Source organism: Taeniopygia guttata, chromosome 3, assembly GCF_048771995.1.
Source record: "Taeniopygia guttata chromosome 3, bTaeGut7.mat, whole genome shotgun sequence".
Classification (NCBI taxonomy): domain Eukaryota; kingdom Metazoa; phylum Chordata; class Aves; order Passeriformes; family Estrildidae; genus Taeniopygia; species Taeniopygia guttata.
The window spans coordinates 96,418,334-96,440,929 of NC_133027.1; the positions used below are offsets into that span (position 1 = coordinate 96,418,334).

The 22,596-nt window shown below is 46.7% G+C and overlaps 1 protein-coding gene across 5 annotated transcripts in view; it reads left to right on the top strand.

Annotated features, from left to right (window-relative positions):
- Nucleotides 1–22,596, top strand: part of LOC100220079 (phosphofurin acidic cluster sorting protein 1) — a 54,245-nt gene that overhangs the window by 19,457 nt on the left and 12,192 nt on the right. For all 5 annotated transcript variants that reach the window (XM_030268913.4, XM_030268915.4, XM_072927459.1 and 2 more), the window contains exons 2-6: nt 14,690–14,777; nt 19,760–19,849; nt 20,153–20,278; nt 20,461–20,623; nt 20,771–20,862. In XM_030268913.4, the coding sequence (XP_030124773.1) occupies nt 14,690–14,777; nt 19,760–19,849; nt 20,153–20,278; nt 20,461–20,623; nt 20,771–20,862 (559 nt within the window). The remainder of the gene's footprint in view (nt 1–14,689; nt 14,778–19,759; nt 19,850–20,152; nt 20,279–20,460; nt 20,624–20,770; nt 20,863–22,596) is intronic.

Genomic DNA, 22,596 nt, shown 5'->3' on the forward strand with positions numbered 1-22,596 from the left:
CTTGGGGCAGTTTGCCTGCTGGACAAGCAAAGCAACTGTCTGTAGAGGTGGGGGCAGAGAGCTGATGGCTGCAGCATGGTGCCTGCCTGCCTTCTCTCCAGCTGAGCACATGAACTTCTGCCTCTCTGCAGCCTCCCTGTTGCCTTTGCCTGCTTATTCCTGCTGTAGTTGTAGTTCAAAAGTAGTTAAAAGTTGTGTCCTGACCCCATTGCATTAGGTCAGACTGATTTGAAAACCCTATGCTATTTTCATTTTAAGTGAAAAAATACTGATAACTTAAGCAGACACATGGCTTTAAAACAGTGCTTGCTTCCAGAGAGGTCATTCCTCTGAAGTTCATCTGAGTGGAACGTAGTTCAAACAAGGCCTTGAAAGGCAGAATTTTCTGAGGTAACTTAGTGATGCTTCCTAGCTGGAAGTCCATCCCACACCCTGAAACATGCAGCCTTTCACTCCTGTCTCTTTCACTCCTTGGAGCCCAGTGTGCAGCACTGTTGGCTCTACATACTTGCAAATTTTCTTCTTGAAGCTCCATACCTTCTCATGAGGATGCCTACAAGGTCCTGAGTGATTGTCTCTTCTGGTGTTAAAACATGAAAGGGAGAAAATGAAACTTCCTATTTTATGTGACTAGCTTTTAACAGGTAAGCACCCTAATTAATTAAATGCTATATACAGCTCTAATATAGGATAATTAAAGGTTGGAGAGGGATATATTTTTTTCCTTTTAAATAATATTTTAAACACATCTTTTTATTATGATGAATCATGGGTTATTATATGCATTTGATTTAAATTTTCTCATTTTTCTTCTCAGGATCTGATCACCCATCCCAGCAGAATAGTCTTGTTTTCCTGTTTCTTGTGAGGTGCCCAGCATTACTGCGTACCTAGTGTTCATAGCAAGCTAAACGTGAAGTGTCTATAAAAAACTGTTCCAGTTTTTATTTTAACTCTTATAGGTTCTGCATAACTGATATCTTGATTAAAATATAAAGCATGTAGTTTTGTTCCATTTATGTGAAGTTTAGTAGAAAGTGGGGAGAAAAAGCTAAGCTTAGTGAAATCTACTTGGAGTTCTATGACAGCAAGAGCTGCTTATATTTTGGGCTTGATATGCACTTGTATCAGGATCATTAGAGTTGGAGGTTCTGGCCTGTGGACAGCAGAAGTGCCTTTATATTGTCCAAGTCATGTGGTTCACTTAAAGTACTTTTTACTTAACTTTACACAGCCTTGAGCTTGAGATGTTCTGGGTATTGTGTGTCTCTGATAAAAATAACAGAGAAGCAAATATGTGCTCAGGACTGGGATTGTTGCAGAGCTGATAGTGATCTCAGAAACCACAGGAGTGTCATATTCCTCAGTTCTTAGATGGAGATGCCTTGAAATGCTGTGTGAAATGCTCCAGGGCATTGTGATCCTGCAGCCTGCGTGCTGCAGAGACCATACATGGGTAAAGAAGAGCTGTTTATTGAATGGTAACACAAGTTCTGATTTTCAGTCTGGGCACAGGACTGTACATGTTAGTGTCTGTACTGTTAACTCACTGTGAAGAAGGGAGTGTGTAGGGGCGCTCTGGCACATCTGAATTGGGTTTGCAGCCTGCCTTGGATTTCCTGGGTACACCACAAACACCTGAGTATCCATTCTCCAACTCCCATGGAAGTGATGAGAAACATAGCATGTGAGGGGAGACTGGGGATGATGCTGGGGGCACAGAATTGCTTTTACTTGTTTCTGCTTTTGCTCTTTGAGAGTAATCTTAAATATTTGTATTATATCTCATTGCATTCCGTGTCTTACTTGCCAAGACTGGTTGCCTTAGTCACCAGGGCTTTGGTAACTAGGACAACAAGATTAAGCAGGCAAATGTAGAAATAATGGTAATAACTTTCTCAACTCTTCCTGCAATTGGCTTGTATGAACAAATATCCTGCATGTGGGTGACTTGTGTCAGCAGTCTGTTCTCCCTTTCTGCCTGACACATCCTGAAATCCTGCTGGTGACACTACTCTAATCGAGCTGTGGTGGTGCCCTCTTGCAGTTGGAATAAGCCTGTCAGGGGGCCAAGTGAATATTGCTGTCCACCTCCTTCCTGAGCATGGCAGCCTGTGCTGGAGCTGGAACAGAGTGCAAGGGGCACTGAAGGACAGCTCTCGGGGCCAACACTTGTGTGCTCACTAGCTTGGTGACAGATTCTGAGAAGGAAGTACGGGACCAGTGTGTGTGCTGGGATGGGGAGGCTGCCTTACAGTGCTGGGGCCAACTGGTGGCTTCCATGCAGTCACTTTCTTCCATAGATGCTGTCCTCTCCTGGAACAGTTATTTACATCTTGATTTGTTTGCTCACTGTTGGACTCAGGAGGGTCTGGGAAATGGTAATTGTCATCCTGTCTCTTATTCCTCAGGATACTTGTTTGCACTGTGGCTATAGTTGGAGATCAGCTTTTGATGAAATTTTGCTTTGTTTTGAGAGCAGGCTGTTTCTATTCCACCAGGTAAACCCAAATCCTGACCTGGGACGTTGAAGTTGTATCTCCCACCCCACATTTGAAACATGTTCCTGGAAGCTCCCAGGGAGCTGCATCTTGCTGTGTCTGTGCCTTGTGTCTGCCCTTTCTGCAGTAACAAACCAACGCTGTGTTCTCTCCTCTAGAAAGCTCCCAGCTCCATGAATTTGGGATACCAAGGCACTTGCCTAGTATTCCTTGCTGCTCTGTGCATTGTTTTCCTTCTCCCTGCTTGTTTTCTCCCAGCTGAACATGATAGGGAGCTGCAGTGGGCACAGTAAAGGGATTCCCTTTGGCTTGGGAAAGAACAGACCTCTTCTTTGTGAGCACCCAGTGCAAGCTTAATAGGCTCTTTTGAACACTCTTGACAATCTCTGATCTTTCATGTGGGGGAGGAATAGGGTGATTGCATCCACGGAATTGTGCTAACAAAAGACCCTGTGCTTTGGTATCTGCCTTCCCTGGGGAACAGCTTCCTCTGCCTTTTCTCCGTATGTGATTATCCTGAGGAGTGCATTCACCTCTCCTTTGAACTGGCAGCCTGTTCATAGCTGCAAGCAGCATTTCTATTAAGGAACTGTCAGATATTCCTGAACTAAGTTTTTGCTTTGAGTGGTACCCTTTTCATATGTCCAGATCCTGCGCCTTTAGTTACGTTTCTTTCTCTGATGTTGCTTTCCCTTGACTTTTGTCCTCTTGAAAAGTGTAACTGGCTACAATTTCATAGTCACTTGCAGTCTTATTACTTGTCCTTACTAACCACTGTTAGAGTCAGATTCAAAGGTGTCCCCTCATGGCTGTTTTAAAAACTTTTCAGTATTCTTCTGGACTGGAACTAGCTTTTATTTCTTTTATAGGCTTGTTTTACAGTTTGATCAGTGAACCAAAAAAACCCATGTTTTTGTCTCTTCTGCTTCAGTTGGCTGATGCAGAGCTTCCTGTGGGCCAGTCTCAAGGTCGTATGTGCACTGGCAAATGCTTTTCTGGAAGCCTGTGTACAAGAGCTGAGGACAGCTCATTTCAGAAATGCTTAATGACCTCCTGTATAAAATTCAGAGTACTTAGAGAGAAAACAAGGATGCTGCATCTGAACATATACAGGACAGCATATGCCCAGATAATGGACATACAGGAGTGCTTCTGTTGCACCAAGTGGTTTTGTGTGCACCTATTGTCCTTCACTATAGCTACACATTCCTGTGGGCTGATGGGAAGGATTGCATGATAAATCACCTGTCCCTCCATTTCCTGAGTTCTTCAATAGGCATTCTGGTGCTTCAGTGAGCACTACAGTCTTCAACTGTGCTTTAAAGAGACAAAGTGGTTGGTAGGGTGTTGAACTTCTGAAGTATGTTACAAATTTAAATTTTCTTAGTGAGGGTGTCTTTGGATGGCTGCCTGTGCCCTGTGTGGCTGTAATTTTTGCTGGGTGAAATGTGTGCTGTGATAACTCCTGGCTCTGCTTGCAGCTGGCTGAGAAGGTGAATAGGTACAGTGATCCTTGGAAAGACTGTCCTGTTCCACTGGGACAGCGTCTGGAAGTGAGCAATTGCAGGTGCATGCAGTGTCATCTGTTCAGTGTGTGTGCTGCTTGCTGAGGTCCCCAAGAGCCCTGCCAGCCTGTCAGTGACTGTCTGACACTGCTGAGCCCAAGCTGCAGCACCTTGGAGAGTAGGGACAGTCTGCTGGACAGCCTGGCAGCCTGCTGGCAAATCTTGTGGTGCCAGTGAGCAGGAATGACTGTGGACAGCAGCTGCCTGCATGCTTTGCCTGGAGAGGGCCCCGAGGGGAAATTGCCTCTGCTGTGGTCCACTGGTGCTCCAGCTGTTCCCTGGAAACATTTATTTTTGCAGCATAGCTGGTTCATGCTCTTTGATGCCTGCTCCCAAAGAGCCTGATGTTACAGGGTCAGTGGATCTGGACAAAAAGCAGTATTCTTTTGCTGGGATTTTTTGGTAAGTACTATGATATTCCTGAGCTAGGGGTTTAGTGTGAGTCATACAATGTGTACTGCCTTGTCATTTCCACTCCACCTGCATGGATTGTGTGGCATCCCTGTCTCAGAAAAGCAAGCATTGCTGGGTAGAAACAGCCCAGAAGCTTTGTGTTGCAGTGGTGTTTCAAGGTGGATGTCTCTTCCAGGGGGGGCTGTTTTTGAAGATAACTGGTGAGGCGAAGCAGTGCACACTGGAGTGTTTGCAGGTACCTCTATTCTAAAAGGAAACCTGCTCTGTAACACCAGGTAAGCTGCAGCTCCTTGCTGTGGAGTGTGGGCTAGCTCTGGCATGTCTGTGTTAGTGACAGGTTGGAGTAGCCAAGTGTCTTTCTAGGCAGATTCCAGGTTTTTCACTCCATCCTGTGATCTTGTTTTTGTCACTGAATGCACAGAGTGATTGCTCTTCCGTGGTTTTAACAATTGCCCTTTCATAGCTTCCCCACTTTTCAGACAAGGGTTTGTTGTGTGTAGTCTGCATAGTGGCCTCACTGGTCCAGATCAGTGGCTTAAGAGACCAATGCAACAGAGAGGTTTATAAACCTCTTGGGAAACAACTACTGGGCAGAGCTCTATATTGAATTATGTCTGGAGAGAGGAGACTTGCTAGGAAGGGGAGGCTGAAATAGCCCTGCCAATGCTGACAGGCCTTGCTCATCTTGTTTGGGAGTTTGAGATTCTGGGTAGGTTTGGCATCACAGTGGCAGCTGCTCTTTCCTCCTACAGTGGGACTAACCACATTATTGGGAATGTCCCCTGAGATCAGGGTAGGAAGGATGTATATCCTGTGTGTGATCTGCTCTCCAGCCTGGCAGAGCTTGTGGGAGATCTCAGTCTGCAGCAGGGAGGATCAGGAGGAAGCAGTCCTCAAGTCAGGAGGTGGCATGTAGGTTATATATTGATTTTTGCCATCTCTCTGTCTGCTTCCTACAGTGTGCCATGCTTTTTCTTGACACAAATCCACAACACAAACTAGTAGTAGGCCAGAGTGGTCCACTTCTTTTTGAGGCTGCCTGTGTTACTGAGTCTGAAACTCTGGAGCTGTCTATAGCTGTGGAGCCTGTAAAGGATAGATGTGCTTAAAGAAATCTGCCTGGGAACTGGAAGGGAGCATTTTGTAATGTAGGCTTATCTTTGACTGGCTTCCACTATTGTGTTTGAATTTGAATTGAGAAAGCACCATGTGTCTTGTTTAGAAACTATTTGCTTGCAGAGATGCTGACACACACTTGTCCATGTGAGGAGACACGTCCAAACATCCGAGGATGGTTCAGTAGGCTCGAGAAGGAGAGCACATATACTCTGGAGGTGTGGGCTGCAGGCCTAACCAGAGGGAATCCCAGAGATCTTTGCTGGTCTGAGAGTATCACTGCTGTCCATGCTTTGTGAGGTACTGGAGAAAAGGGAATACTCCTGTAGGGCCTTGGCTAATCATTTTGTGAGTTTTTCTACTGCAGCCAGGCTTGCTCTTTCCTGGTTTGGGATCTCATGACCTCTGCATTGCCCTCCTGCTTAGAACAGCCTCACTGTGCCATGGGCAGCAAACAAGCAGAGGGATCTTGATGTTAGTTCCTGTCCTGAGTATCCATTATTTCATTGGAAATGCAGTGTTACGAGTAGTAACGCTCTTTGGTGTGCCTTGCTAGCATGGTAACATTTTGGCAGCCCAAAAGCAGCTGAAAGCCTGTAGTAGCTTTTAGGAAAGAGAAGTGTTCTGCACCCTGAGCACAGCACTGCTGGTGGTCCATCTGCCTCTCCCTGGCAGACACTCCCTGGGCGTGGGGCTGGTGTACACTGGTGTACACTCAGTGATGCATGTTGGCTGACCTCCTTTAGCAAGTGTGTTTCTAAAGCAAAACCCATTGTAACCTTCTTGTGAAGGAAGCAGTGGCTGGTCCAGCAACAGTGTTGGTTGCAGTTTGGCCACATGTGTCAGATAGAAGTTTTGAAAACCCTGAGGAAGATTTTTTACATCTTGTTCGGTGTGTAGAAAGATTTTTATATTGTCTTAGATAAATCCAACAAATCTTCTGTAATGCTGAGTGAATCTTAGTTCTCCCAGACAAAACCAGTGAATCCAGTACCTGTCTGCACTTTCCCTCCTTACACCTATCTGCTTTCACACTGGTAGCAGCAGCTCTGATGGCTGTTGCTGGTGATCAGTAGTAGTTACTGCTGCTGGCTGAGTCATGCATAGTGTTGATGTCCTTATCCTTTCTCCGAACCTCCTTATCTCACTGGTGCACCTGACCCAGCCTGGAATGCCTGCTATGCCTTGTCCTGACCATTGTGTCTCTTCGGGGTATGACCTGCCCTGTTCTTTGCCTCTGTTGAGAGCAGCTGTGTGCTGTCTCAGTGGTACTGCAGTACTATGAAATACATCTCTGAGCACAGAGGAATGTTACTAGCCTGTGATGGAAGAGAAAATGCCTGGGAGGCCTCTGGGTGGCAGTCAGAGCCCCTGGGCAGAGCTGTGTGTGGTCCCTGCAGCAGGTAGGAAAACTGCTTCAGAGTGTTTAACAGAGCAGCTGGGTGCTGACCAAAGCAGAGATCGTCTGCCCAGAGAATGAAGAGTTAGATAGACACTCTTCCAAGGGCTGATTGGAGCAGGGTATGCCCGATAAATGTGCATACACAGTGAGATGGTGATGTTTGATGCAGTTAAGAATGGCCTGCCTGGTCAGATGAGAACAGCAGGGGCTGATGGTATGGATTTTCCCTTCCATGGGGATAAGAAAATAAAAAAAATTAGATGCTCCAATTCAGTACAGTGGTGCTGAGATCCCATTTAATGCACTGCACTGGCCTCTTTTCAGTGCCTGCAGTCTATCTTGAATGGCCATTCCAGGGGGGAAATGCTAACCAGGACACAAGGCTGTGAGCAAAACTCTAGGCAGTAGCAAGAAGCCAGCCAGGAAGACAAGGAAAGGTAGATGTATCTGCTTGCAGGACACTTTTCTTCCTATTTGCCTCATTACTCAGGATGAATTGCTTGATGATACCTTGCTCTTGGTAATGTATATCCTACTGATAGCGTTCTTTGCCCTCCCCAGCATGACTTTGCCTGTCTTCCTCCCTTGTAGCGCAGCCAAGTCGCTGCTGTGAGGACAAGACCCCCCTTCCTTTGCTGCACCCTCAAAGACAAAAGGAAGGAGGATGTCATCTGGTCCTCTGGGATGTCTGAGCATTAGCCTCGGGTTTGGTTTGTTTAGGGGCACATGGAAGGAGATGGGATGATGGAGGGGAGGAATAGTCATGTGGGAAGACAGGTTGGATTTCTTGAGGCAGGCAGAGCTGTAAGCTGTGAAATAAAGGGACATAACAACCTGGGCAGGTTTTGTTTTCTGTGCTTCGTGCTTTAGAATTTCCTTTGTGAATGTCACTTGGGAATTGGGATAAATCAAACCTACTGCAATTTGCAGTAACAAAGCCCTGCTCTGTATCCAGCAGCAGGGCAGACATGTGCTACTGGTAGCAAGCTGCTGTCAGCCAGGACACAGATGAGCCAAAATGTCCCTTATGGCAAGGAGAGGAATGCTGGTCAGCACCAGGGCTGTTGTGCTGCACAGCACCCTGTGTAGCTTGGCTGAGGGACCTGAGACACAGCAGGTATTTGGTGGCTCTGCCCTGGTTCTTTCCTTGGCGACTCCAGGAGGGTGCTGTCATCTCTTTTGGCCTTTGTATCCTACTGTGTTACACCTCTTCGGTGCAGCTTGCTTTACTTGCCCATCCTGGGCTGCAGCAGTTGCAGTGGCTAGAGGGCAGAGTGGCAAGAGTGTGCTGGCAAGCCCTGAGTCCTCTGCCTGTCTCTCCCTTGGGGGAGCTCTCAGAGCAGGCTGACACTGGCTTTTCTCCCAATCCATCTGTGATTGGTGCAGCTGCCTGTACTGATGCCTGATCTGCAGAGCCTGATGAATCTGCTGCTGTCCCAGTTCGTTGCTCTGTTTGCTGGCAGCAGGGACTTGGTTTCTGAAAGTGGAGTAGGTCTCTCCTCCCCCTGCGTGCATCAGTGGTGTCTCATGCAAACACACCACTTGGGGCTTTGGGAGGATCTTACTTTCAGGAAGCTGTGGCACATTTTGGGTGGTGTCTCACCATTGGCACACAGTTTGTGTGCTCTTCCCTTGGCGCCTGCTTTGGGCAGTATCCGAGGTGAGCTCTGTGGATGGGCACCCCTCTGATCAGAGCGTCCCTGTATCCCGGGTTTGTGGTCCTGGCCGGCTGCCTTCTGCCCTCTAGCGGGAACATGTTTTGGGAATAGGTGCTACTCCAGCTGTTGGCAGGGGTACCAGGAGCATCGGGAGCATCCCGTGCCTTCTGAGGCCATAAAAATTCTTACATCTTTCCAGAAGCCCAGTCTCAGAGTTTAATGCCACCTTTAAGGGAAACCTGAGCTGTCAAAGTCAGGAAAAATTGAAAAGCAGCTAAACTGACACTATTAAAGGCTAAGTACTCATCTGTGCATCTAGTAAGGACGGTAGTGCTGACAAGGATGCACAGAGGGCAGTGCTGGGAAAGGTAGATATGTTCTAACATGTGTATGTGGCATGAACACTACAGGAAAACCCAAGGCTGCTGCCACTTGGAGAAATCAGTGCAAATGTCCAGGGAAACAGTCTTGTCCAGAGAATGAGCTGCCACTCATGAGTGATTGGTAAGCCAAGCACTGAACAGCCCAGATATCAGCCGAAAAAGAGCTTTTCATGGGCTTGACCCTTAACTTGGGAATAAGGACTAGCTCTGAGGCTGGGGCACGGAGCGGGGTTGGGCAGTGACTCTGGATGCACACTGGGATTTTCCCCTGGCTTGTTCCAGCTGCAGTGGGCACCACACCAAGAACAGAGTCTCCAGATGTTGCACATCAGCTGAAACACTGCTTTGTTATTTGGATGAGATTTTCTTTGGATTAGTACTTGCTTATAATAATGTTTATATATGTTTTTGAAAAAAAATTCTAAAAGCATATTTTTATACATTTACATTTATATGTAAGAGGATGGTAAACATAAAAATAATATTTGAAGACTTCCTCCAGAATGAGGACTGTTGTAGTTGCTTTTAAGAAGATTTTATTACTTCTGTTCATACATGGAGGGCACCACCTGTGACCCAGTCTAGTGGCACAGTCAGCAGCAGAAAATCTTCTTGCTTTTCAAAACAATATTAGTTTTTTTAACTTGGTGAACACTTTCATTTTCTTCAAGGAGGAAGTTATGCAAAGAGTACTGCCCAAGCAGGAAATTGTTGCATAATGCTTTATATTGCTCCTTCGATGAAAAGGAAAGCAAAAAACTACCTTTTGTTATTGAAAAGAAAAAAAAAAAAAAAAGAAAGATGTAGAAAGAAAATGCTTTCATGTCCTCTTGCTGTGGTCTCCAGGAGGTAGAGGAATAGGTCCATTGAATCTATAGAGAATTTTGACACTTTTACTGCACTGCAATAAAACTATTAAATTGAGTGAATCGGTTCTTGGATAATATGTACATGATTTGGTATAACAAATAGTGATAAGAATGCTTGTAAAATAGATCCTATACATCTCTATATTGCTCTGGCAAAGAATGGGGACACAGTGCAGCTCTGGCCAGACTTCAGTTGTATCAAAGTTAAAATTTTTAGGATTTATTTTGAGGAAGGGATAGTGAACGATAGACCCAGGAAGAATAGAGACCATAATTAAGCTCCCATGTCTGCTTTCGAAAAAGCAGATATGAGGATTTTTCAGAATAGTGGGATTTCATTGGCTGTGGTCTCCTGGGTTAGGGGAATTGACTAAGCCTCTGACAGAGGCAACCAATAATGAAAACACAGAACTTGTCACACAGGGCCCAGAGAGGGAACAAGCTTTTAAAGCAATAAAATGGTGTCTGCTCCTTCTCTCGGGCTCCCAGATTATATAAATCCCTTCAATCTGTATGTACATGAAGTAAAGATAGTGGAGTGATAATGCAGAAATTGTGACTGCACCACAAACCAGTCACATATTATTTCACTCAAGTTGATTCAGTTTCATTGGGAAGACCAGCCTGTAGTAAATCACTGTCAGCAGCAGCGACAATATTGGAGAAAGCTGCTTCTTTGTCCTGGGACATCCCATAACAGCCCATGTTCCCATGCAGTGGAAACACTGTAGGGACAGCATGCAACCCAAGCTCCATTGCCACGATGGGTCATGTACATACATAGGTATGAGCTGACCCTCCTAATGGCAGATAACATCATCTTAAAGGGATGTGACACCTTGAATTCAGCAGGTCTCACTCCTCTGCCTGATGATTTGAAGCTCCACTTTGAATACTGTGTTCAGTTTTGGGCCCCTCACTACACAAAAGACACTGAGGTGCTGGAGTGTGTCTGGAGTTAGTGAAGGGTCTAGAGAATTAAGTTTATGAGGAGTGCTTGAGGGACCTGGGGCTGTTTGGCGTGGAGAAAAGGAGACTCAGGGTGACCTTATAGCTCTCCACAGCTCCCTGAAAGGAGGTTGTACTGAGTTGGGGGTTGGTCTGTTTTCCCAGGTAACAAGTGACAGCACAAGAGGAAACAGCCTCATGTTGCACCAGTGTACGTTTAGTTTGGATATTAGGAAAAAGTTCTTCACTGAAGGGGTGGAGAAGTGGTGGAATCAAGTGATGGAAGCACCACCCCTGGAAGTATTCAGAAAACAAGCAGATGAGGCACTCACAAACATGGTTTACAAGTTAGTGGTGAACATGGTCGTGCTTTGTTCATGGTTTGATGATCTTGGAGGTCTTTTCCAACCTTAACAATTCTATGGTTCTCCGATGGAGAATATCACCTGTATGATGCACATTTCAAGTAAACCACAGGCTGATTTAACTAACATTCTCTTCCATTACCCAAATCTAGTTCTTTTTGCAAATGTTTTGTCCTCCTATCTGCAAGGACACTGGTGAGCCAGGTAAAAGCAGTAGAAGCAGAACAACTCTTAGCAAGGATAAGCGCACAGGGAGCAGGATTAGTCGCCTTGGAACATCTTCTGGGAAGAGGAGAAATGAATTAACATCTCTCTGGATTCCAATATATTTTTGGGGTGTGTCAGGCAGCAGGAAGGTTATGAAAATAATGGGGATTCTTCACATCAGCATGGCAGAGTATCTATCCCTTGTAGAAGAAATATTCAGTTTGTTAGAATTAGTACAGTTGCCTGTAGTTCTGGATGGTCAGAGAGGAAAGCTTCCTTAACAAAAATAAGCTGCTGTATGTTCTCTGTGACCTCTTGATTGGATGCTTTTGCAAACAACCGCTGGAGGCAGTGCTTTGCTGCTGGCAGTGAATTTCACAAAATGCATATTGTAAGAGTTTTCATTTTCAAGATAACTACAGGCCAGCTTGGTGAAAGCATATATGTTTCAATCAAACTTCAGAGCAAAAGCTCCAAATCTGTCATGTAGTGAGGGAAAGAAGGCAGCATTTTTTAAGATAATACCAGGGAACAGTGAGTACCTCTCCCCAGTAAATGACCAGTAGAGTGGTGTAGGAGTACTGTTCCAGGAGGCTGTCAGACTGCCCTGTTGGAGTTCATTTTCCTTGTTGCTGTCATTGTTGCTATCAGAATGTTACACAGACGTATTTACCACAACTCAGTATAGTGGAGGTCTCTACAGCAGTTCCATAGCTCAAGCACAGTTGCTGCTTGTTCTGTTTAATTACAGGAATAAGTAAATCCAGATTTATAATTTATCTACCAAAAAGTGATTTTCAGGGATCACGCTGTGATCAGTTCCGGACAAAACCATGGGGTTGTTGCCATGGGATTTGGCTGAAATGTTCAGAGCAGCATCTGATCACAGTGGATCGATTCTGTCCTGTAGATATCTGCAGAGATTTGTGTGAGACCCTCTCCTGTCCTGGACTGGCACTGATCACTCAGCACTGATGTAAATCTGGGTGATGCAGGGATTGGTTAAGTAACAGATCAAAAGAGGATCATCAGGGACAGCCAAGCTGCTTAAAAATTGTGTGCTCTTGTGCTGTTAGTACATTCAGACTCTAGAACATGCATGTTAATCCCTGTGGGAAGGGTTGTGGTATTTTAGAAAGCACTGTTTTGAGAAGGGTTGGAGCTGCAGAGTGCAAGCTATATCTTTGAGTACCTTATGTCTTCGAGTGCTGCAGGGAGGAATAGCAGAGGGTGGAAGGAGGGAATCACCTTCTGGCATGTGCTATGGAAGGACATGGGGCAGACTACAGCGTCTCTCACTGTATAAAATAGATCTTGAAAGCTGGAGAGGGATAGAAAGAGAAGAGTGCCGTAGTAGAGATCAAAGAGCTGCCCAGGTGGGAGAGCTGACAGTAGGCATTCATTCTTCCCCTGGAAAAAAGACCAGGTACTGCCTCAGAGAGGAGCATGAAGAGCTAATGAATGAATTAGTTTTCGATAAGGAGTGTGCTTCTACAGCGAGAACAACTGCTAGGGAGAATTAAAACCTTTCCACATCCTCCAATTAAGACTGAATATCCTTACGTAAGTTTAGTCTTTAAGAGATAACTTTTCCATGCAGGTAACTAGGTGACTAAATTAGTGCTGCAAGGAAAGTTTGAGTAGATGGGCTGTACTTGTCTTACATGTTCAAGCCTCATTTCTCTCCATGGCTTGTCTAGCGACATTCACAATTAGCACTGGTCAATGTGGTTGTTAGCTAAGCTTAGCCTCTTTGCAAGTTTTCCTTCAGTACATCTGATGGAGTTGCTCTACCCCTTTTTCTAGTTAGAACTCAGTCCCTCCCCCCTCCCCCTGCCTGAGAGGTGCATCTTTGTCTTTGGCCGTGCTCTCCACAGCTCACCCCATAACCATGCCTAAGTATTTCTGGGGAGGAAGAAACCTGACTCACGTAATAAAGTTTCTCCCTTCCTACAAGCAGAGGCTCAGAGGGGAAGGGTGGACAGAGATGGGATCACTTGTTGCTGGTGTGCACAAAGTACGAGAGCTCAGGGTCTGTGCTCTGGGTTTTGGCTGAAATAATGCAGCCATCTGGCAAACAAGTGTGCAGGGCTTCCCTGCACACCCAGCTTCCGAAGGGCAGAACAGCAGGGTTGCAGTCACAGTCCAGGAAACTTTCCGCACAAGCTAAAAGTATTTTAGAAGGGAGGACAGGGACATGATAGGAGGTGAGTGCTTGCTAAGCTCTAAACCTGTCCTGCAGTTAGGCTCTGTTCTTCCCTTTTTACTGTCATTCCATCTCAGGGATTGTTCTACACTGCTGCTTTACGTCACCATAGCAAGAGCAGGTTTTTTCCTTTAAGAATAAATAATGCCAGCAGGCCTTCAGAGAGCACCGTGTGTCAGACAAGAAAGGTATTTGGTAGTAGCCAAATCTGTAGTCCTGGGAGGGTGGCCTGACTCTCAGGTCCAGCATGCTAATATCCACAGAAGTCCTGGGAACCAGAGTCTGCAGCAATGCAGCTGTGGAGGGTAACTTGCAAAACATCCGTGTGCTCTTACTGCTGGTAAAGCCATGTCTGGCTTTGCTCCCTGACACAGAGTTCCTTGCAAGCAGTCTCTATGAGAGTCCTGCTGCAGGTTCCTAGGTAGGAGATTTGAGTAGCTGGCTGTCTCACTGGCACTGTGACTGCTCCTTTGAGCAGCAAAGTAGCTCTTCTCACTTAGCATCAGGATCCTTCCTAGCTTTTTCCTGGAAGTGCCACTTACCATGCTGAATCCCCAGGATTTGAGCTTGTCAGTGTGGCTGAAGCTGTATGAAGCCTCCTTGTGGGGTTGCTTCCCAAGTCAACTCTGTGTGGTACCGTGCAAGAGAGGAGCTGAATTGTGATGTCTGCATGGGAACATTTGCCTTAATTAAGTCCAGGATAAGAGTGGATTTAAGTGCTTTGGTTTATAAATAAACAGTGCTGTGGCCGAGGTAGATTTAAGCAGAGCTGGTAACAGCCCTGCTTGGGAAGCGATCTCTTTACCACATGGTCCGCTGTTGGACTTCCTGTTGCATGCTAATCCCTTAAGCCTGCTTTAGCTCTGTTAATTTTCCTTCTTTCCTTTTTTCCCCGATGGGCTGTCTCCGTGGCGCGTGAATGCCAGCGTTCCTAGGCCAAGCTTGTGCCTGCGACTGGGCCAAGCATCCAGGCTGCCTTCTGAGCACTGGGTACCATGTGGCAGGGCCCCAGGGATGGTGGTGCCTGAATGTGTCCCATTCTCTCTGTCTTACAGGCTCTGCAGTCTGCGCCTGAAGAAACTCACGGTGCTGAAAGAGCTGGACAAAGAGCTGAGCTCTATACTTATCGCTGTGAAGATTCAGGTAGGCTCCTCTCATTGCTGCTGCCTGATGGCAGCAAGCCAAGCCCATCCTTGTGCTGTCTGTGAAGTGCTGGTCTGCATGTCCCTTGCCTAGTGCCAACCAACCCCTCTGTCTCACTTAGCATGCTCAGGGAGATTTTGGCTCTCAGGCAGGTGGGAATGGTACCCCAGGGACAGCAGCAAGATACCTGGTGCTGGCTTGTATAGGGAATGAATTTGGTTAGACGCTGGGACAGAATCTGTCATGCCTCCCTGCCCGCTTCTGCCAAGGCGCTCCTCTCAAAGTGCTGTTTGGAGTTTGTCATCCTACTGTTCCCTACCCTTTAAGAGAGGGTCAGTGCTGGATGGTTTCCAGCAGTGCCTTCAGATCACTCCCTGGGGGGTGAAGGGTGGGAAGGGAAGGGTGCAAGGGATCAGCGTCTCTGTGCATAATGTTCTGCTGATATTTGTCTGATCTCTAAAATCCCTTCCCTTTCCCTCTGCATCCCTGCTAGGCCTGGTGCCTCTAACCAGGCAGAAGGGAGGGGAGAGGATCTTTGTCACCACTGGGACAGGAATTTGCCACCATCCTGGTATGTGCGATCCCTCCACCTTCTCTGCTGCTTGTGGTGGAGAGATGTGTTTCTGGGGTTGCAAACACATCCTTTCCACCTGCCAAAGGACAACATGGAAACAAAATGCATCTTGAGCATGCTGTCCTGGCCACAGCTTCCCTGACCCAGCTAGGGTGCTGGTGTCCTTCCTTCGTTCTTGTCAGATGGCACGAAATCAGCTGATCCCGTTGAAAGCACCGTGGGTGGGTCATCAGCTCAGCGGCTTTGTGCTCCCACAGAGCTCTTTGTGTCACACACATTAGGATATAAATCCTGGATTAATGCTGGAAGCTTCAGTATTAGTAGAGTCCTGGGAGCTGGAGTTTGCCTTCATGGCAGACCTGATTCCCTCACACAAAAACTGAAAGCAAAATGTATGAAACCTGGGAGAGAGAGTGAGGACAATAGGAGGAGGCTGTGGTCCACATACTATTGGTCAGTGTCCCACTTTGCTGGCTTTTCCATCACTGTGTATACCTGTTATTCAGGAGAGCTGAAAGCCCTGAGACCCATACCTCTTGGGCACAGGCTTTAGCAAGGAGCCAACCTGAGCAGCAGAGAACTGCCTGACTGGCCCTTGGAAATGTGAAAGCAATCCAGGTTGGGCCACAGCTGACAGCTGCACAGGACTATGGGTCTGGCAGTCAGCTGGGAGCTGTGGGTCCTGCGTGACTGGGAGGGCTGGAGTGGCCCCTGACTTTTCTCCTGCATGGTCAGCCCAAGCTCAATGTGTTTCTCTGCAATGGGGAACCTTTGGTTCTTGTGCAGCCCAGTTATGCTGGGGCTGACATGCTGAGTGTCCTCAGCTACAGCCCTCACACGCTGCAAATGTGGGACCATGGAAGAGACTGCACAGCTCTTTCAAGCAGACCACCCCTATCCCTGCCACCGGCCAATCTTGCACCTTGATGGCAAAATAAATTAATAGGCCTCAGCAGTTTGAAGCCACAGGGTCTTCTTGCTGCAGGGCTTCTTTTCCTGTTAGGGAATGGAGGCTGCATCGAGTGATTTAATTTAAACACGGTCACCTCCTCTCTGCATGGCCACATAGCTGTGGCTGCATGCTGGTGTAGTCTTCCTGCAAAGCTGAAGAAAACGAGGAGAATGCTTTTGCCCACATTACCCCCTGGTTCAGCATTCCCTGTGGGAATGGGCTGTGTTTGTGTGCCTCTCTAGGCTGCTTTCCACCTGCCTGACCAGCTGCCTTGGCAGGGTTTGGGACTGCTGGAAGGCAGATGGAGGCTGTAGGCAGCTTCAGCACAGCGTGCCTACAGAGTGGCCTCAGATGGATCTGTTCCTCCTGCTCCTCTCCTAGGTAACAGATGAGTCACACTAGTAAGAAACTGTTTGAAGGCTTTCCAGTGAGCATTCCATCTTTTGGATGGAAACAGCTGATGCACATAATTTATAAAGGACCTGCAAATTCCCAAGGGGGAAGCTGGGGACTAGAGGAAAGGAGAGCTATATTTCTCTCATTTTAATAATAGTTCTGTTAGGATCAGGAAGTTGCTGCTCTGAAAGGCAGATTGCAAGGAAATAAAACTCTGACCCTGCCTGAATGGGGCTGCCATGCAGGCAATAGCTCCAGTGCTGGAGACAGTCTGCTTAAAAAATGTGCATGACCCAAAGGAACCTGTCCAGAACTCCTGATATTTTTCTCACAGTGCTCTTTTGGTCTTAAAAGACAGCTTCGAAGGGTGCCATGTGCTGCTATCTTCTCCTTCATCTGAAAATACCACTGTCAAGGGGAACTTTCTGTGTCTACAGAACTTAGCCATTTCCCTGAGGTGTTTTGAATGTATAGTATTCTGTGGATTTGAGTGAGATAAAGCATGAACTACTGTGAAAGAGGGGATTTACTCTCATTCACTTGAGTGGTTTTTAAACCTTTGTCCCTTGTTATTTGTTTTAACAGACTGGAGCCATCATAGAGCATTTCCTTCTGTGTGTTGTTTACTGTGGCACTAAGAGATTTGGAGGTGCTGGCTCAGCTCCGTAAAGCTGCAGATACCTGCCTTGGTATCACTACTAGTTGTGGCATGAAGGGAAACAGTGTTCCCTCTCAGCAGAGAGACTGTAGTTCACAAAGACCCTATCTTGAACCATGAATAAAGTAAACAGTCAAAGAAAGAAAGAAATAAAAAATACCCCAGCACTCCCAGAAATTTCAGCTCCTCTTACAGGTGCTCTGGATGCCTATCTTCCTGTATCTGCTTGCAGGATACAGCTGGTGACTCAGGTTCAGGCCTTGGTACTGCTGTAGAGAGTTGATACTGACAGTCCCTATGTAGCAAACAAGAATGTGTGCTATGAAATAAGCCAGAGTAAAAAGGTTGTTTGCCTCTGCCAGGCCTGCCTGCTGCCCCATCCCTGCTCCCTGAAGGAACTTGGGTTGTTTTGGTCTTTCTTACTATGCAGAAATTTTTGTTTATGCCTCACTCATGCTTTGTTCCTTATCTCTTTGTAACCACTTGTAGTATTTTTCACTTTGCCTGAGCAATCCTAGCTAAACCCAAAATTTGTTTATTTTATTAATGAGCTGTTCTCTCCCAAAATTCATGTTCAACTTGAATTCTGGTGTTGTGCTGCCTGCCTAGTCTGGTACTTACATTAGTTCTCTCTCGTTTTCCAGATGTGGTATGCTGCTCTAGCCTCAACCCTTTAATAAACCAGACCAATAAGGACAGATTTATAACTGAAATTTGGGATTGTCCCTTGCAAACCAGACCTGGGCATCATGTACCTGTCTATTTTATTGAAAGCTTCTTTATGTTTTCGGTTCTTAGGAAGCAAAAACCTGTGATCACTGCCTGTCCCTATTGCTTTTCTCTTCCTCGACACTCTGTCATCCATGATTTTCACTGTAACAGTCTGATATTAAGTTTTTCTGTAGTATTCATAGGGATATATATATATTCATAGGGATACTCAACTGTTCTGCAGAGAAATTGGTCTTGCCTGACATTATTCAAGTTACAGAACAAATGAGCTACATCAGGTGTTCAGTGCCATGTCCACTTGAGGTTTGAATTTCTCAAAGGGTGGACAATCTTCAGTATTTCTATGTCCTTGTCCTTGCACTGTGATAATGAGGCAGCCTTTGTTCCAGTCCTTGTAATTCCACATGGATGTGCACTGGCATTGCACTGAGGGTTTGCATTTACCTAGGATTGAGGCTGGGCATGTAACTTCCATAGTGGTAAATGACAGTAAGGCACAGGACAGCAATGTTTATGGAACTGTCACTTCCTGGACACACCACTCAGGATATCCTCACCTTTTCTTTGCTGTAAATCCTTCCCCAGAAATGTCTGCATCTTCAGGAAGAGTAATTGCACTTTACTTGTGTTTTGATGAAAGAATGAATCTTTGGTGGATCATTTCTCTGCAACAAAGAGCAAATGACAAATGTACTAAAGTAAATGGTCACTGTCATTGTGACTGCCTGTCATCTGTTATCAGAGAAGAGTTCAGGAAGGGTCAGTGTGTTCTTGGCCAGGAAGGCTCACAGATGGTGAAGGGGATGAGCTCCACCTCCTCTCTTCCATTTTAGGAAGACCTTTTGCAGGAAAACCTTGCTCCTGGCACAGTGTCTGGGAACAGCACTGCAGACAGCTTTTGGGAGGATCTGTGGGTTGTGCCACCCTGCAGCCAAGAGGACCTGGTGCATGCAGACAGCATTTTTCTGCCCCCAAGTCATTCAGGGTCTCTATCAGAAACCAAGACATAGAGATGGTAGAGATAGGGCAGAGGTAAAGAGTTGGAGTGGGAACATGATTGGAGTGCCTCCATGACTACCCTTCTGGTAAAAAGCATTTCTATATGTAGAGAGATAAAGACTGTTGCCTGAAGAAAAGACTGGGTTAGGGTTTTCTGAGACATAAGCTGAGCAAGCAGGGGGACTCCTGTTCTCCTGCATATCCTGACTTGGTCCCAGTAGAGCCATCCTGCCAGCTGTGCTTAGACAGGGATCTGCTCTGGACCTGTCTGCTTGGGGGACAGATGTCTCCAGGACATGTCCCTTTCCTGGCCAGTGTGTTGGGATCATTTCCTTGCCCTGCATGGCTCCCTCTGGCTCCAGGAGTGCCCTCTATGGCATGGGAGTGGCACTCCAGGTGCAGAGAGCCAGATTAAGCAGAGCAGGCTTGTGAAGAGCAGATGCTCCCTGGCAGGTGGAGAAGGGAGAAGGGGCCTCTGGCAGCTCAGAGAATACTACAGGCTTTTGCAAAGTGTTGATAGGCATGTGAAAGGTGGCTCTGCAAGGTGAAACAGAACAGTGTTGAAGCATTCTCTCTTTCCTTGTGGACTGTGAACACCATTGTCTGTGTGTGTGTGGTGCAGTGGAGTCTGTGGTCAAGCTCAGTGTGTGTGTCTGTCAATCTTCTTGTAGGGTTCAAAGCGAGTCCTGAGGTCAAATGAATACATCCTCCCGCCTGGGGGCCTGATGGAGACCGAGCTGGAGCTGACCTTCTCACTGCAGGTACCTGATGTTTCCTGGTCCCCTGGGCTTCCTTACCTGGCATTTTTCTGCAAGCACAACCTTAGGGCTAAGTATGAAAGGCACAGCCTCTGGGGAGGGGCCTGCTGTGGTTGGCCAATTGCTCCATTGCTCCAGGGATTGTTTTGCTGGGCATTGGGATTTGGAGGATGATGGATAGGTGAGGTGGCCTTTGAGGAGCAAAGCTCAGCAGGCCAGATCCTGCTGTACATCAGCATTGAAGAAGAGTTTTCTACCTGTGTGTCTACCTCATGCTGCCATATTCTGTGTGCTTCCCTTCTCCAGTACCCACACTTCCTCAAGAGAGATGGCAACAAGCTACAGATCATGCTGCAGCGGAGGAAGAGATATAAGAACCGCACCATCCTGGGCTACAAGACCCTGGCAGTGGGAATCATCAACATGGCCGAGGTACAGCTTGCTGGGAACAGAGGGGAGTACCACATGGCCTTCCTGTGCCAGCACTGGCCAGGGAACTGGGCAGGGTCTCATTGCTGTGAGCGTTCTGGCTTGTTGGCTGGCTGTAATATAGAGAGGGTGGGCTGCCAGCTGCCATTGTGTCACCCTATCAGCGAGCTTGTCTGTCTGTCTAGGTCATGCAGCACCCGACAGATGGTGGGCAGCTCCTGGGCCTCCACAGCAACATGAAGGATGTGAACATTCGAGTGGCTGAAATCAGCATCTACTCTCTGTCCAGTCAGCCCATTGACCATGAGGATGGGAACGTCCCCTCAGGTCCTAAAATCAAAGCTTCAGGTGTGTTTGGTGCTCAGACCCGCAGGCAAACGTTTGGGGCAGGGGTAACAGAGTGTGTCCCCCAGCACTGACAGCAATGCCAGTCCTTTCACTGCAGCCATGACAGGCATCATGCTTAGCTGGGGCATTTGCACTGTCTGCTTTCAGATCGCTCCCCAGACATTGATAACTACTCTGAAGAAGAGGATGACAGCTTCTCCTCAGAGCAGGAAGCCAGTGATGATGCTGTGCAGGGTCAGGTAAGGGAGGCCTGGCAAGATGCCTTATGTCCTGGCCCTGTTTCTGAGGCAAAAGTCAGGCATTGAGGTTCTTGATCACCCTGAGCCCTCTCATCCCCTTGTAAACATCAGAGGGCTGAGAGCCATAATACCTCACAGCAAAAAGAACTTTGCCAACAGTGGTCTGCTGTCAAGTCCATGGTGGGGCAAGGGACTTTGGAGACCCATAGATCTCATCTGTCTGTCTCTGGAGCTGTCTGGTCTGCAGAAGAAAACCCCTGCTGAGCCCTCTTTCTTGCACCATGCTTTTCTCCTTTCTCCCTGTGATAACAGGTCAGAGACTCCTCACTGTCTAAGACAGAACAGGGATTTTAGGAAGAAGTAGTTCTGCAAATGGTCGCAGGTGGCAGACCCATCCCAGCCCTGTGATGAGACGTGTCACTGCTGTTTGCTGTGCTCTTGTTGCGGTGCCTGTACTCAAGGGCACAGAAAGCCTTGTGGTAATGTGCTGATAAAAAACAGTGACAAACCCCTGTTCAGGGTTGTTATGGTCTGAGGGTATCTGAGGTTATTTGGGCAGATTAGAATGAAACAACAAAAAACATTGGATGACCAGTGTTTATATATATATATATATATATATATATATATATATATATATATATATGGCAGATTATTTATTCAGAACAGCTTGGTTGGAATGGAAAGGAGGTATGTGGCCATTTTGGTTATTATTACCTATGGTAATACAACAGTATCAAAGTATAAAGATACCACTTCAGAAAATATAACAGAAAAAGAAATAAAGAGAGATAAAGAAACAGTAAGAGTAGATAGTGGAGAGAAAAGCTGTGGATTCAGATTTGATTATTGCTTGGTTTGGTTAAAGCAGTGGTCACAGTCTTGATGAGGAAAACCTGAAACAGAGAGTTCAACAGTTAATGTGCATTCAGGTTTGGGTGGGAATGCCCAGGTACTTCTGCTGGAGTGGGGACTTTTACATTGTCTAATGTAACTCTGTGGATTTGGTGCAACACTGGGGATTAGGTGCAGTCCTAGAGTGAAAGGCCTCAGAAATGAGTCTGGGGGTGCTTGGGTGGGGAGGGTGGTCTTTGATAAGATATGAAAGCTCTCACTTCAGTGTACTTGAGCCGGTTAAACCCCATCAGAAACTATGAATACCTTCAGGCCTAAGGGGTCAGGGGATGGGGTAGGAAGTTTTACACCTGAGCCAGTTGTGTAATGGAGGCTGTTGGTTTGATGAAAAGCATTATCCCACCCAACAGGATCTGCTTCTTGTGGCCTCTTCCTTTATCTAGCTCAAAACCTAGTTTGTTGCTAAACTAAAGTTTGTCATGGTTGGTTTCTGGTGATGGGTGCTTACCCCTCTGTACCTAGGCTGTTCTTATGCAGATCAGAGGCTTCTCCACCACACATCCAAAAATTCTCCTCCTCCTCCCCTTTGGTTTGCTGGGCCTCAGCAAAGCATACCTGCTGCTTTTGCAAATGGCCATTTGTTCAAGACATTAACCATTATCATTTCTCTCACAAGGGTCCTCCAAGATTACCTGTCCCATCATGCTGGGTTAATACAGCAGTGGCCCATGTCCCTAGGAGTTGTGAATATTGTTAAGGCTAACCCCTGGAAAAAATGGGGGTTTTTGTGATTCATGTTCTGTGCTCTCTGAGCTAACTCTGGAGAGGGGAGAGCAGGAGAACAGCACAGAGGTCCTGAGGAGGCTGTGTCTCCTCTTA